The 13702-nt window shown below is 41.8% G+C and overlaps 1 protein-coding gene across 5 annotated transcripts in view; it reads left to right on the top strand.

Moving 5' to 3' along the window:
- Window positions 1-12672, top strand: part of htt (huntingtin) — a 35688-nt gene extending 23016 nt beyond the window's left edge. For 4 of the 5 annotated variants that reach the window (XM_066678376.1, XM_066678374.1, XM_066678373.1 and 1 more), the window contains 22 exons: window positions 70-208; window positions 376-498; window positions 630-843; window positions 933-1078; window positions 1249-1426; window positions 1520-1612; window positions 1722-1906; window positions 2920-3046; window positions 3136-3239; window positions 3335-3489; window positions 4255-4394; window positions 4497-4579; window positions 4708-4838; window positions 5114-5246; window positions 5365-5520; window positions 5820-6010; window positions 7400-7514; window positions 7674-7905; window positions 8261-8366; window positions 9205-9367; window positions 9547-9707; window positions 10060-12672. In XM_066678376.1, coding sequence (XP_066534473.1) covers window positions 70-208; window positions 376-498; window positions 630-843; window positions 933-1078; window positions 1249-1426; window positions 1520-1612; window positions 1722-1906; window positions 2920-3046; window positions 3136-3239; window positions 3335-3489; window positions 4255-4394; window positions 4497-4579; window positions 4708-4838; window positions 5114-5246; window positions 5365-5520; window positions 5820-6010; window positions 7400-7514; window positions 7674-7905; window positions 8261-8366; window positions 9205-9367; window positions 9547-9707; window positions 10060-10273 — 3289 coding nt within the window. In that variant the 3' untranslated portion in view covers window positions 10274-12672. The remainder of the gene's footprint in view (window positions 1-69; window positions 209-375; window positions 499-629; window positions 844-932; window positions 1079-1248; window positions 1427-1519; window positions 1613-1721; window positions 1907-2919; window positions 3047-3135; window positions 3240-3334; window positions 3490-4254; window positions 4395-4496; window positions 4580-4707; window positions 4839-5113; window positions 5247-5364; window positions 5521-5819; window positions 6011-7399; window positions 7515-7673; window positions 7906-8260; window positions 8367-9204; window positions 9368-9546; window positions 9708-10059) is intronic. The other variant, XM_066678375.1, reaches the window with a different exon arrangement.
- The last annotated feature ends 1030 nt before the right edge of the window (window positions 12673-13702 follow it).

Here is a 13702-nt window from a genome sequence, read left to right as displayed (position 1 = left end):
TTGCTATTGATTTAAAGTGGCTGTTCTTTCTTTTTTTTCTTCCCCCTCTTCTCTCTCCATTCCTAACAGGCATCAGCGGTTCTATTCCCTGCTGGACAGGTTCAGAGCCACTGTTGCTGAGGAAACCACAAGCCCATCCTGTCCCATTACCTCACACCCACTGGATGGGGACCCACCCCCTCCCCCTGAGAATGTTGTAGCTAGTAAGGTGAGGTCATAGTGCTATTTTGTTTTGTGACTATTGAAACGTAATAAAATGTGGTGCAATTAATCTATACAGAACATAACGGATCAAGTACAATGCTCAAATGCTGGTTTATAATATTGTATTTCAACTTGGGCAGTGTGTTTTTGCCCCATGTGTGTGTTTCATAGGAGTGGTATGTTGCTCTGGTGAAATCTCAGTGTTGTATGAGAGGCGAAGGTGCTCTGTATGAGACCACAGATCTGCTAACCAAACTACCCCAGGCTGATTTAAATGCCATCATGTCCTGCAAGGTAACACTCTAAACGTCTGTTGCATTTTAAATAGCCTTCTCACAATTATGCGAAACTGTGAATAGATTGCACATAATTGGTTTACATTTTTAAATTTAAGTGCCAATGAATTCTCTATCTGTTTCTCCCAGGAATTTAACCTGTGTCTCTTGGCTCCATGTCTGAGTGTCGGCCTGCAGAGACTGTGCAGAGATCAGGGGGCTGTTCTTTTTGAAACCACACTCCATGTGACATTTGAGCAGTTGACCAGCATCACAGCGCTCCTTCAATCCCCTCATCAGCCTCTCCTGCCCTCCTCCCACTGTATGGACACACCCTACTGGAATGCACTCAGCAGTATATATGGTAAGTTGTGCTGTCTTCACATAGTCAGAAAAATGTGTAATTTATAACTTCTAAACACAGCTGTGTAAACTTTTTGTTTTGTGTTATAGGAGAGCCTGGGTTCTATCAGAGAGTGCTGAGTGTGTGTGGTGCGTTGAGTCAGTACCTGCTGGCTCTACCCAAACTGCCCTCCCCTCTACAGATCCCTCCAGCTGCAGAGCACCTCGTCACCTCATTCAGCACCCTCGCAATAGAGGTCTGTCACACACACCACATGGCAGTGGTCACACCGCTAATTCTTTCTTGAATATCATCATAGATTTATTGCTTGTTCAACTAACAATGAGCAGATATAGTTTTCCAGACTAAGGCCAGAACCAGCGAACAAAAGCTCATTGTTTTCTCTCCCCCAATGTGTGTCTACAGCTGGTGGCATGGCGTTTGCTGCAGGATCGGCTACCTCTCAGCGTAGACGTGCAGATTAGCGTGTCCTGCCTGTGCCTGGCCCTACAGCAACCCGCAGTGTGGGCACAGTTTGCCTCTTGCACCTACCTCACACACACGTGCTCCATTATCCACTGCATCAAGCTGCTCATTTACTCAGGTATGTGCTTGAAGTTGTGAGCATCATGGACCTATTAATCCACAGAAAATGTAACTGATTAGGCAGTGAACATTCTTAATTGTGATCATGCAGTCGCAGTTTGTCCTGGTGACCAACTTGTGAGGCCTGAGAAGAAATCACACACAGATTGTGACTCTGAGGACCAGGTGGACTCTGCACTAGACAGTGAGTTTTACTTCCAGAGACGCATACATTTAAAGATGGAAAAATAGGCCAATAGACCAAAAAATAAGACTTTGGCTTTTTCCTTCATTGATTACTTTGTGCATTTCAGATATGCATGAGCAGCAGTGCTGTGAGATCATGGCTGAATTGGTGGAAAGCCTGCAGAGCGTGCTCTCTCTTGGTCACCATAGGAACAGCAATATCCCAGCATTCCTCACTCCTACCTTACGCAATGTCATAATCAGCTTAGCCAGGCTGCCTCTTGTCAACAGCTACGCACGTGTACCACCATTGGTGAGTGTTTGACTGTGTGTGTTTCTGGGTATATATATCTATCAGTCTGCCTTTTTTCCAGACCTGAAATGCGTTATACAATATATTGTGCTCAAGTCTTGGATGTAAAATATCTAGCTAGTAGATTCCAAGCCCCCTCTCTGCAAAATCCCTATCAAAAATTAAAGCTTTAATTACTGTTAATCTAATGACAGACTAAGTGCCATGCCAAGACTTGCACAACTGTCTTTACCTTGACATTCCAAATTTCTGTATGTTTTCATTTGACTTACTCTTCACTTGTGCAAGTATATTATCTAATCTCCTCAGAACATGTGTAAGTTTATAATTTGTAAAATGCGAAAACAAACTATAGCATGTAGGGCTATGCAATTAATCGAAATCCACATTCAGAACTTCTACATAATCTTGTCTATAATGATTATATTGATTATTTTTATTCTGTTATGTCCCCACTGTGGGTTCATGTACAGCCCCTTTTAAAACCATGCTACCAGGCAGTAGTCACATGATTCTGCCCATGTCTGCCACATGGAAAAAACCTAAACGCAGAGGCTGACCAGGCAACTCGAGCAGCTAGTACCAAAGAAAACCACAGCGTCTGTGGTTTAGATGAGTTTTGCTTTGACTTTAATTAAGACGACACTGAACATAAAAAAAAACAAAAAAAACAGTTTCAGTGTCCAAAGCACAATCACTCACCAAATATAAACAGTGCTCAGAAAACAAGAGAGAAGCAAGCTCCCAGCAACATTAGAAAAGATATTCCATATTTAATACTGGAGCATATTTACAGTACAAGCCTCGTCACTGAACTGTGAGGGTCAAAAATACAAAAACAAAATAATCATTCATTAATCGTAACCGTGGTAAAATGTACCATTAATCGCGATATTGATTTGCGCTCATATCGCCCCGCACTAACAGCAAGTGAGTTTTACACAGGACTGAGAGTCTGAACATAAGTTTGGGTGTGGTTGTGCGATGCAATTTCATTTGCTTGTTTGTGTCAGGTTTGGAAGCTGGGCTGGTCCCCCAGGCGTGGTGGGGAGTTTAGGACAACACTGCCTGAGATTCCTGTCGAGTTCCTCCAGGAGAAAGACATCTTCAGAGAATTCCTCTACCGCATCAACACTCTAGGTAAGAGACAGACTGTGTGATGAGGCTATGATGAAACATTTGCAAGTCTTGTTTTTTGAAGAAACTTGTGGATGATTTGTGGGTTAAAGGTTGGAGCAGTAGGACCCAGTTTGAGGAAACCTGGGCCACATTATTAGGGGTGCTGGTCACCCAGCCAATCACAATGGACCAGGAGGAGGAGAATCAGCAAGAGGTAATTGCTTTGATACATTTCATTTTATATGAAGCAAAATCGTATTTGTTAACAGAGACGTATTTGCATTCATTGTGTGTGTTTGTGTGTGACAGGAGGATTTGGAGAGGACTCAGATAAATGTGTTGGCGGTGCAGGCCATCACTTCTCTGGTGCTGAGCGCCATGACTCTGCCTGCAGCAGGGAACCCTGCGGTCAGCTGTCCAGAGCAGCAGCCACGCAACAAGAGCCTCAAAGCTCTCGACACAAGGTATATCTTCTTAAACAGTAATGCAGAAACAGTACGTCATTCCTTCAGATATTTTTGGAGTACATTAATTTGGCTGGCAGTGTTTGGTAGGCATTGTCATGCTTGATGTTTGGAGAATTGTGCGGTTCTTTTTCTATCAGCCAACATTGATTACTTTGATATTTAAATGAACACAAGGTTAAATGATGAGTTGAGGTGTCATTATCTTTCACTTTTCTGTCATTCAATTTTATATTTATGTGATCAGTTCTTTTTATAATCTTTTGTAGTCCAAATAACCAGTAGAGGGCATACTATTCTTAGCAACAACATTTAAAGAACTACATTATAGAACATTTTATTGTTTTTGACAATAAATGATGCATGAACATATTTGTTTTTTTTTTTGTTTGTTTTTTTTTTTTTTAAATGAATGTCCACTAATAATTATGTAATGTTGGAATTATTGGTCATTATTAATATTTCTCAGTGGTGAGACCTAAGCATGTTTTGTCAAGCACGGCAAGAGTGTCATTCATTGCATTATCTGTTAATAACAGTTAGATAATACATTATCAGAAACCTTGGAATCCTCAGAAAAATATACTCTCATATTCTGCAGTTCTGATGGTCTGAAAATTGGCTTAACACATATAAATAATAATTACCTATAAATATTTATGCTTCAACCATTGTATATAGGTAGCCTGTTTAACCCAAAATATGATGAGATTTATTTGTCTCTTACACCTGAAAGTTCTGATTCATCTGTGTTTTGTTTTGCAGGTTTGGGCGTAAGCTGAGTGTCATCAGAGGTGTAGTGGAGAGGGAGATTCAGGCCATGGTGTCGAAGAGAGATAATATCGCTACACACTTTCCTTACCAAGCCTGGGACCCAGTACCATCGCTGTCATCTTCATCAGCAGGTAATTTACACGTGTATGGCCACATACACTCTGGCTCTCAATTTGTGGTAATACTTTGCTGAACCTGAAATGCTTGAATAGGTGCCTTTTGTATTTATGCAGGCACTCTGATCAGCCATGAGAAACTCCTTCTGAAAATCAACACTGAGAGAGAAATCGGCAATATGGACTACAGACTAGGCCAGGTCAGCATGTCAAAAACTACACACTCCCCAACTGCAAATTTACATCATACTTAGATTTCATTAAAATAGTTAATAGCAATCTTTTTATCGTTCATTTTTATATTCGACTATTCTTCTACTCTTTCTAGGTGTCCATTCACTCTGTGTGGTTGGGGAATAATATCACTCCTCTGAGGGAAGAAGAGTGGGGTGATGATGAGGAAGATGAACCAGATGCTCCAGCACCTACTTCGCCTCCAACATCTCCTATTAACTCTAGGTTAGGATTTACATATAAACATCTACATCAGTATTTTACTGAACAAATGCATGTTGTGCAGTTCATCAGATTATTTTATTACGTTATCAATGACATAAGCAGCAGGTGGTAAGGGATTGTAGTGTTATGGGTGGGACAATTTTTGTTAGGAATTTTTGTGGAATCTGACCACAGTTTTCCACATAGAAGACCATACAACGACTTTGCATAGTATAAATCATGTAGATTGAATATCTCCAGTTTGGCTTGAAAGCTTTGTCTTGTCTGCTGTTCAGGAAGCACAGGGCTGGGGTAGACATCCACTCCTGCTCCCAGTTCCTCCTGGAACTCTATAGCCAGTGGATCCTCCCGAGCAGTCCCAGCAGTAGGAAAACTCCAGTGGTGCTTATCAGTGAGGTGGTGCGATCGGTAAGTGTGTGAATTTTCTTTGGCATATTTGTGACTGGTGTTCCTTGTCTTTTATCCTTGCCTTGTTTGTCTTGTGCTTTCTGTTTAATTGTTTGTTTCTTCCTCTGCCCTTCCTCAGTTGTTGGCAGTGTCTGATCTGTTTACGGAGAGGAATCAGTTTGATATGATGTTCTCCACTCTGATGGAACTGCAGAAGGTCCACCCCCCAGAGGATGAGATTCTCAATCAGTACCTTGTTCCTGCAATCTGCAAAGCAGCCGCTGTGCTGGGAATGGTAAGATAGTATGTTGTGGAGGGGTCATTAACATGCCAAACCAGCTCTCTTCTACTGGACACATTCCGGCTATTAGTGAGTGGAGTAATTGGAGCTATAGGGCAGTGTTGCTTTTTATTCTAAAAAGGAGGTGTGAGAAATGGCACACAAGTTGGGTAAAGTAAGAAAACATACACACATGAAATATTCTAATTCTGCATTTTCTTGGTGTGTCTGGGCCCTAAGAAATCTGTGAATGAAAACTACTTTCAGGATTTGTAAATATGTATGTCACATAAGACTGTGTCTGTGTGGTTTAGGATAAAGTGATCGCAGAGCCTGTGTGTCGGCTGCTGGAGACAACTTTGCGGAGCACTCATTTGCCCAGCCGAATTGGAGCTCTGCATGGAGTGCTGTACGTGCTGGAGTGTGATCTTCTGGATGACACTGCTCGCCAACTCATACCCACCGTCAGCGATTATGTACTCTCTAATCTTCGGGCCATTGCCCAGTGAGTGACACACATTTTGTACACATACAAACATGATCTGTTTCCAGTGAACACACAATTTCCTCTTTTAGCACCAAGTATCAGGGACAACAATACTCCAGATCATATACACTGTCAACTAATACAGCCAGATTCAAACCTCTTGACATCCATGGTCATGCTACATGTTTTGTTGGAATTTTTATTAAATGTCCCATACTTTAATGAAATGGTCCCTTTTTAAAGTTTTTATCCCTAGGACAGGTTCACACTGCAGCATTGTAACAACAAGTTTAAAGCTGGCTTATTCGCACTATCATGACAAACAATACTGATTTTCCTGGATTAATGGACAAGAAAAGAAGACACATTGTTTACTGCATGGTTGAAAAGAAAGATGCTTCTGACTAGGCATCAAATTATCAAAGTACCATCTCAAAATATTAACATGGTAAACGGTATTAATGTGGGGTTGGTGGTTGCGTTGTTGGACTGCGTGAATGTAGGTCAAGTGAAGGGTTTTCGGCGCTGTGCAGTTCATCTCAGCGCAGCCAGACAGTGCAAACCAACACATGTTGATGATGATAAAAAAATCACAACAGCACTGGGCTATTGGGATTGCATTTTCCCCCACCTGTTTTTAGTGTGTGACATCGTCAGTGAACTCCCACAGCGCCCCCTCCCTGTGACTCTCTTAAATGCACAAGAAAAGACACAATAGAAATTTGACACACCACACACGTCATAAACACAGTGCTCATTTTGAGATACCTTGCACATTTTTAAATTCCACAGTATATGGCATTACCATTATACGGCCCAATCCTACTTCTGACTGATTTTGAGCAGCAGCACTATTTTAATGCTAAACAAAAGTAACTGTACTTGGAAATGGAGAGTATGTACATGCAGAGTTACTCACTAAACCTACATAACTTAAATGCAACACTGAGTTACTAACAAAATTATTCATCTTATAATTTATCAACAATATATATTCACAGTCCTTGAGTATGTAATGTTGAGTAGTTCTGCTGTCAGCAAATTCCTACCATTATTTTTTTTCTTCCAATTAACAATGATTCCTCTCACAGTCATCAGAGCTCAGTGTGTGTCACATATGAGAGAATGTGAGATGAGAAAGTAGTTAGATCAGCAGTTAGTGTTCCTCTCTAGATAAAAGACCACGTGCTGACCATGGCTCTTTTAAGACTTTCAGCCCCCTGTAGTTAAATCTAATGGCAAAGCCTGTTGCATGCTGAGCTGCACTGCTTGGCTATCAGCCTCTCATTAGGTGTAAAATATGATTTTGTATCGAGACCTAAGAAGACTAGACAGCTGGTGCGGGCTAATGAAATATGTCTGCATGTGCAAGACAAACTAATCTGTGTGTTCATATCTTCTTTCCAGTTGTGTGAACCTGCATAATCAGCAGCATGTGTTGGTGATGTGTGCTGTGGCGTTCTACATGATGGAGAACTACCCACTGGATGTTGGGTCAGAGTTCAATGCAGGGGTCATACAGGTGAGGGTTTTTAAGAGGTTTTCAAACTGTTTTCATGCGAAATGCTTGCTTCTGACTTGGTCAAAATTGCTCACAGTGCTAGACATGGGAATCAGGCACATTTTTGTTTTCTGTACTCTGTACACATGCTCAGTCTTTGTTTATCCCTGTTTTTCCAAGCTGTGTGGAGTGATGCTCTCTGCCAGTGAGGAAGCCACTCCGTCAGTGATCTACCACTGCGCACTGCGAGGTCTTGAGCGATTACTTCTGTCTGAGCAGCTGTCGCGGATGGACGCCGAGACCCTGGTGAAGCTGAGCGTGGATCGCGTAAACATGCCTAGCCCACACCGCGCCATGGCCGCCCTGGGTCTCATGCTCACCTGCATGTACACAGGTGTGCCCGGAGAGGAAGGCAGGACACATTTCAGCTCACCTTTTCTCCTTACTCAACCTTTTACTAATGAGAACCAGCCTGTAGGACAGCTTCCCCTCCTCATACTAACAATCCTGACTAACACACGGCACCTACACACACACACACACACTAATGATCTTCAGTGATAGGACTAGAATAGTTCTAGAAACATCTCTTCATATAAGATATGATTTTGTGCCTTGAACAGTAAGACAAAGAAGCTTTGTAGTTTTAACTGCTTTAAAGTGGAGTTAAATACTATGACATGCAATGATTAGAAAGCTAGATGTTACACTCTGCCTGAATTTCATGTGCGGCTGAACCTGAAGGGCCTTGTGCTTTTCTCTTACAGGGAAAGAGAAAGCGAGTCCTGGTCGTCCGGCTGAGACAGATCCCACGGCTCCTGACAGCGAGTCCGTTATTGTTGCCATGGAGCGTGTTTCGGTCCTTTTTGACAGGTAAGACTTGAGCATGTCTAATTAAGATATACAGTGGAACCTCTACTAACGAACGCCTATATTAACAAACTTTCCAAGATACGAATTGGGCATTTGAATATTTTTTGCCTCCACCAACGAACCACGACTCTAGAAACGAACTCGAGCCTCCGCCGAGCCGGCGGCTGGAAATGGCCACTGACCCCAATAGACGAGTCTCCCAGCGCCCAGACTTGAGTGAGCTTTTAAGATTAGCAAATTGTAGCTTTAGCAATTTAGCATTAGTGTAAATAGCAGACATCGAAATTCGTGCTAAGTTAAGCCGTATCTACGCTTCGTCCCCCCACGTTCACCCGCCTACTCTCCGTTATACCACCCCCCCCCCCACCTCCCGTCATACAGCCAGTGCCTGTGTTACTCCTCCAGCCAGTCGTCACGTCTTCAAGGTAGCGATATGTAACCACTTAACTTTTTTAATTGCTTTTTATTACTGTTACCACTGTATTTCTCTTTTATTTTTAGTAACGCTACATGTATTTTTTTACTAATTTGAGAGTGTTGTAAACATATATCAGTGCAAAAAGGGTGACTTTCAGGGTGGGGGCTGGAACGCATTAAGTGCTTATCCATTATTTTAAACGGGGAAAATTGACTCGAGAAACGAACTTTTCCACTTGCGAACCGGGTCACGGAACGGATCAAGTTTGTAGGTAGAGGTTCCACTGTACATATATTGTATATGTATCTTACGCATGTTTTCAATTGCAACATTCGGTTATTTCAGTTTCTGGTTTATTTCTGATTCAAAGTGAGGTGATGAGTTTATTGATGTATTTCCCTCCCCCTCACAAAAACGCAGAATCCGTAAAGGTTTTCCATGCGAAGCAAGGGTGGTCTCCCGTATCCTGCCACAGTTCTTGGATGACTTTTTCCCACCACAAGATGTCATGAACAAAGTCATCGGAGAGTTCCTGTCCAATCAGCAGCCTTACCCACAGTTCATGGCAACTGTGGTTTATAAGGTGCATTATGATTTGATTTATACATAATCGGGCATTCTCGTTACAATGGGAAGTGCTTCACTGCTTTATTGTAATGCATTAAGTGAGAGAGTTTAGTAAGGCCAGGAAAGTTTTACTTTAGGCTTTAATTTGAACTGTGAATTGGCATTAAATTTAAATTTATGCTTTTTATATTTCAGGTCTTTCAAACACTCCATGCCACAGGTCAGTCCTCCATGGTGCGAGACTGGGTGCTACTTTCCCTTTCTAACTTCACACAGAGAACACCTGTTGCCATGGCAATGTGGAGCCTGTCCTGCTTTTTCATCAGTGCCTCCACCAGCCAGTGGATCTCTGCCCTGTATCCTTAATCACACACAGATACACCATCTGTAACAGCGTTTATTAATGTTCTCGACCAACCGTGATTTAACTTCTTAGATACTTATTTGATTTTTGAATTTATAATTAGGCCAGTAAGGGTTTATGGCAATAGTCATAGGTGCTATCTCAGTAACAATAACTTGAGCTGTGACACTGGACACTGGCTTATCAAATATTTCTTGTGAAATGAAGGTAATTAATAAGTAGTTTGTCATCTTTTACTTTCAGAGAAGGCTTTTGAATCATAGTTGAAAATTTTCTGTGAGGATATCTCATTTTTACCTGCTGTAAACATTAATGCTCTTGTTCTCCTTAATTCTCCTTTTAAGTCTTCCTCATGTGATCAGTCGCATGGGCAAGTCAGACACTGTGGATGTAAGCCTGTTCTGTTTGGTGGCCATGGACTTCTACCGACACCAGATCGATGAGGAGTTGGACCGCAGGTCCTTCCAGTCTGTTTTTGAAATGGTGGCATCACCCGGTAGCCCTTATCATCAGCTGCTTTGCTGCCTGCAAATCATTCACAAAGACACATCGCTGTGAGACACATACGAATAATTGCACCAAGATGTGTCGCTGCGAGACAGACCATAATGCTACACTAGTTTAGATCTCAATGAGACACACCATAATTCAGGCAAGGTGATCGCTTAGAGCCATATTGCTTTTAGATTTACCATTATAAAGAGATCATACAGTATTAGTGATGTAAAAGGTCCTTTTAAACCAGGATTTGGAGGATGAGGGAGGGCCTAAGCAGTTTACTGTGTTATTGACCAAAAAAACGAGACTGGGATTGGCAAGAAATGGCAGAATTTTAATCAGATAGATATCCTTGCATCCCTAAAATTGAAAACTGGAATAGCCAGCTTTCGAAAATACTCAAGAGGCATACCTCAGCATCTTTAAGGAAACATAATGTAACAGAACTGATCTGAATTGTTTACACAAAGGTGAAATCCCGTTAGATGTAAGATCAGACGGCCAATACACAGACCGCAACCAGCCAATAGTGAAATGCAGATCAAAACCCTCCAGACCTAGGTAGCCTACTCACAGTGAGCAGGTTGTACATAGCCTTTTTCCATCCAGACCTTCACCAGTATACATTCAGGATGTTTCTTGCTGAACCCTCCCACAACAGCGAAACCAACATCTAGATGGACTGCCTGTTTAAACTTCATTATATCTCCATGTCATGGTAAACATATTTTGTGAAAGACGTTTACTGTTTAAGATGTTTACTGTTTAACCTGGTGGAGCAAACGCACGTAGGTTGGATGTGTCCCATTTGGTGGTGGTCCTCAAACTCAACCCACCATTTCTGCCGCTTCTCTCTAAACTCCCCTCTCTTCCTGCCCAAGAAGCAGAAGAACCCCCCCTCCCCACCCAATCTTGTTCTTAAATCATTCCTCTTGCACAAACAATGCATTAGCTTGCCCTTTCTGACCTTTAGCACTTGGGGAAAACGGAGACATTTAATTGCAAACTGTCTTTGGATAATTCTCCCTTATCTAAGGGAGCTGCTAAAGCCATGAATTACTTCCTGTATTTAAAGTTTAAAACGTGATGATTTTGTTTTGGTGAAGAATTGGCCGACGTGTGTTTACTCTCCTCTGAACTTCAGATAGTTTTTATGTTCATTTTCAGGCAGGTTCACCTCGTTATACGAAATGTTTAGCCCTCCACGGAAGGGTGTGAAATAGCCATAGTGCTTGGTGGTGTTTTATATTTGTATACTGACCACAGTTAAGAAGAAATCACTACTTTTAAGTCCGAATATGAAAGCGCTCCACATAGATTTTCAGATTCGTATTCGTACATTTGATTTCTTTTAATGCTCAGGATGTAACGTGATTATTGATAGAGTCACCACTAGACGTCTTTTAGTCCCCTGAATCCTGTAACGTATGCAAAAGTGAAATATTTGTGCTTAAAAACATGGTGCGCAAGTTTGGTCACCAAAAGTAGAGATGGCTTGAACACCACAGTTACTGAATGTGTGCAGACTTCTTCCCTTTATATAGATGTACACACAGTGTGTGTAAGCCCCCTGAGTGCTTAAGGGTTCTCCTGGTAGAGACTGGAATACGTGTTATGATAAACACAGCTATTCACTCTTTAAGGGGCCTAGAATGAACAATCATGTTGCATTTGTTTCGATGGTACAGACATCACTTCACTGTAAATAGAAGCCTTAGTCAACAACCTGGCAGCATCGTGTATATTTAGCCTGCAGCATGCCATTGTCTGCTTTTAATATGAAATCTGTATTTTCTTGTGATGTAAAAACTACAACGAAAGTGGCCCTCTGACCAATGACAAACTTGGAATAAATCCTACAGGTTGTGTGTAGGTACCACTGGCATGCTTATCGGCTCTGTACCAAGGCAGCGGAGTTTGTCGGTCTTGTTGCATTGCAGTCATAGCTTTAGATATGTTAAATATGAACAAATATCCAGTGCTGTCCGCATTGTTTTAGTGGTATAGAGAGCCAGAAATATCCAGCCTTTGACATCGTCACAGTTGAAGTGTTCCCTTGTACAGACACAGTCAATGTTTCTTCATGCACACAGAGATTTCTCAACTGTAACCTCTGAGTCCCTTTGGCATCGGTGCCACAACAGATTCTGCATTTACACAATAAACTTTTAACTTGTGTGTTGTTTGAAAGCTACTTTGGAGATGATGTATTCAGAGACTTGATGCCCTGCAAAATACAAATGACAGCATGGTTACAAACTCCTGATTTCATGGTCCATTTTAGGAATTAGTGGCTGCTTTCATGGATTTAGCACACCTCACTTATTTTTTATTTTTTATGTTTTCTCCTATTCCTCTGCTCAAGCCCTAAGCGTAAATGATTTTATATTTTATTTCCCTCCCCCCGTTTCCCTTCCTCTTCTCCATCTGCAATACCAGCCCAACCCAGACCCCCCCCATCCCCCCCCCCCCCCCCCCCCCACCTTTCCTGCAGCTTGCTTAAGTTCCCTAAGTGCTAATCTGAAGGTCAGTGTTGCCATTTTGCTCATTGTAATTGAGTCATAGATCAGTCAAGCGCGTGGGTACCGTAGAGGAGGGTCAGCGTGTGTGTATCAGGAAAAGATTGGCAGATGGTGAAAGTATGCACTCGTTCAAAACGGCAGTGTGGGAGGCTGTGATAGCCTGGCACTGGAGTCTCCTGATCACATGTTGTTTCTGCTGTTGTTAAGTATTCCAACTCACTTCTGCAAGCTTGATGCAGTCGAATGAAGACAAAGTTGTTGTATTTAATGTAATGGCTTATTTTAATATAAAATTACTGGAAAGATTATAATGTAGTAATAAAATGAATAAATGCAATGTTTAAAGAGGTTTTTTTGTTTCTTTGCTTTTCCATTCCCTTCCTGCCAGTTATTTTGCAACACTTTTGTTTGGTTTTTTTATTTAACTTTTTTTAAGCATAATTTAAACTGAAGAGCTTCAGTCGCATGTGTGTAAAAATGTCAACCCCTTTCAGATCACAGTAGTGGCCAATGGTTTTAGACTTCTGTTTGGGACAGTGTGTAGTGATAATCCTCTCAAACACTTAGCAGGGTCTTAACAGGCTCAGCAGATCAGGGGGAGATCTCAAGCTCGCCAAGAAAGAGACAGGATCCGTTAGTGTTTAAAATATGAGGTGGACTGGGCACAGGCCTCCACCGTTCATGTGAGTGCGGTCATTCTCTCGGTGTTGACCTGACTTGTGTGGACATGTGTCTAAACCTGCCCAAAGAAAGTTTAGTTTGGCTCACCAGAACGTTAGCCTAACCCCACCCCCACACGCAGTGAGAGAATAAACATATCGTTGCTGTTGAAACAAAACGTATCTCTCCAAACATATCCCACGAGAAGTAAGGTAATGAAATAATGATTGGCTATTTCTGTTGGTTTTAAATGCATATTATTGTCCTTTTGGTCCTCTGCCCACCACAAACATTGCTTAAAGTGTGC

Source organism: Hoplias malabaricus, chromosome 8 (genome assembly GCF_029633855.1).
Source record: "Hoplias malabaricus isolate fHopMal1 chromosome 8, fHopMal1.hap1, whole genome shotgun sequence".
NCBI classification, from domain to species: Eukaryota; Metazoa; Chordata; class Actinopteri; order Characiformes; family Erythrinidae; genus Hoplias; species Hoplias malabaricus.
The sequence above is the reverse complement of the archived record's forward strand: the minus strand, read 5'-3'. Positions and strand labels throughout refer to the sequence as shown.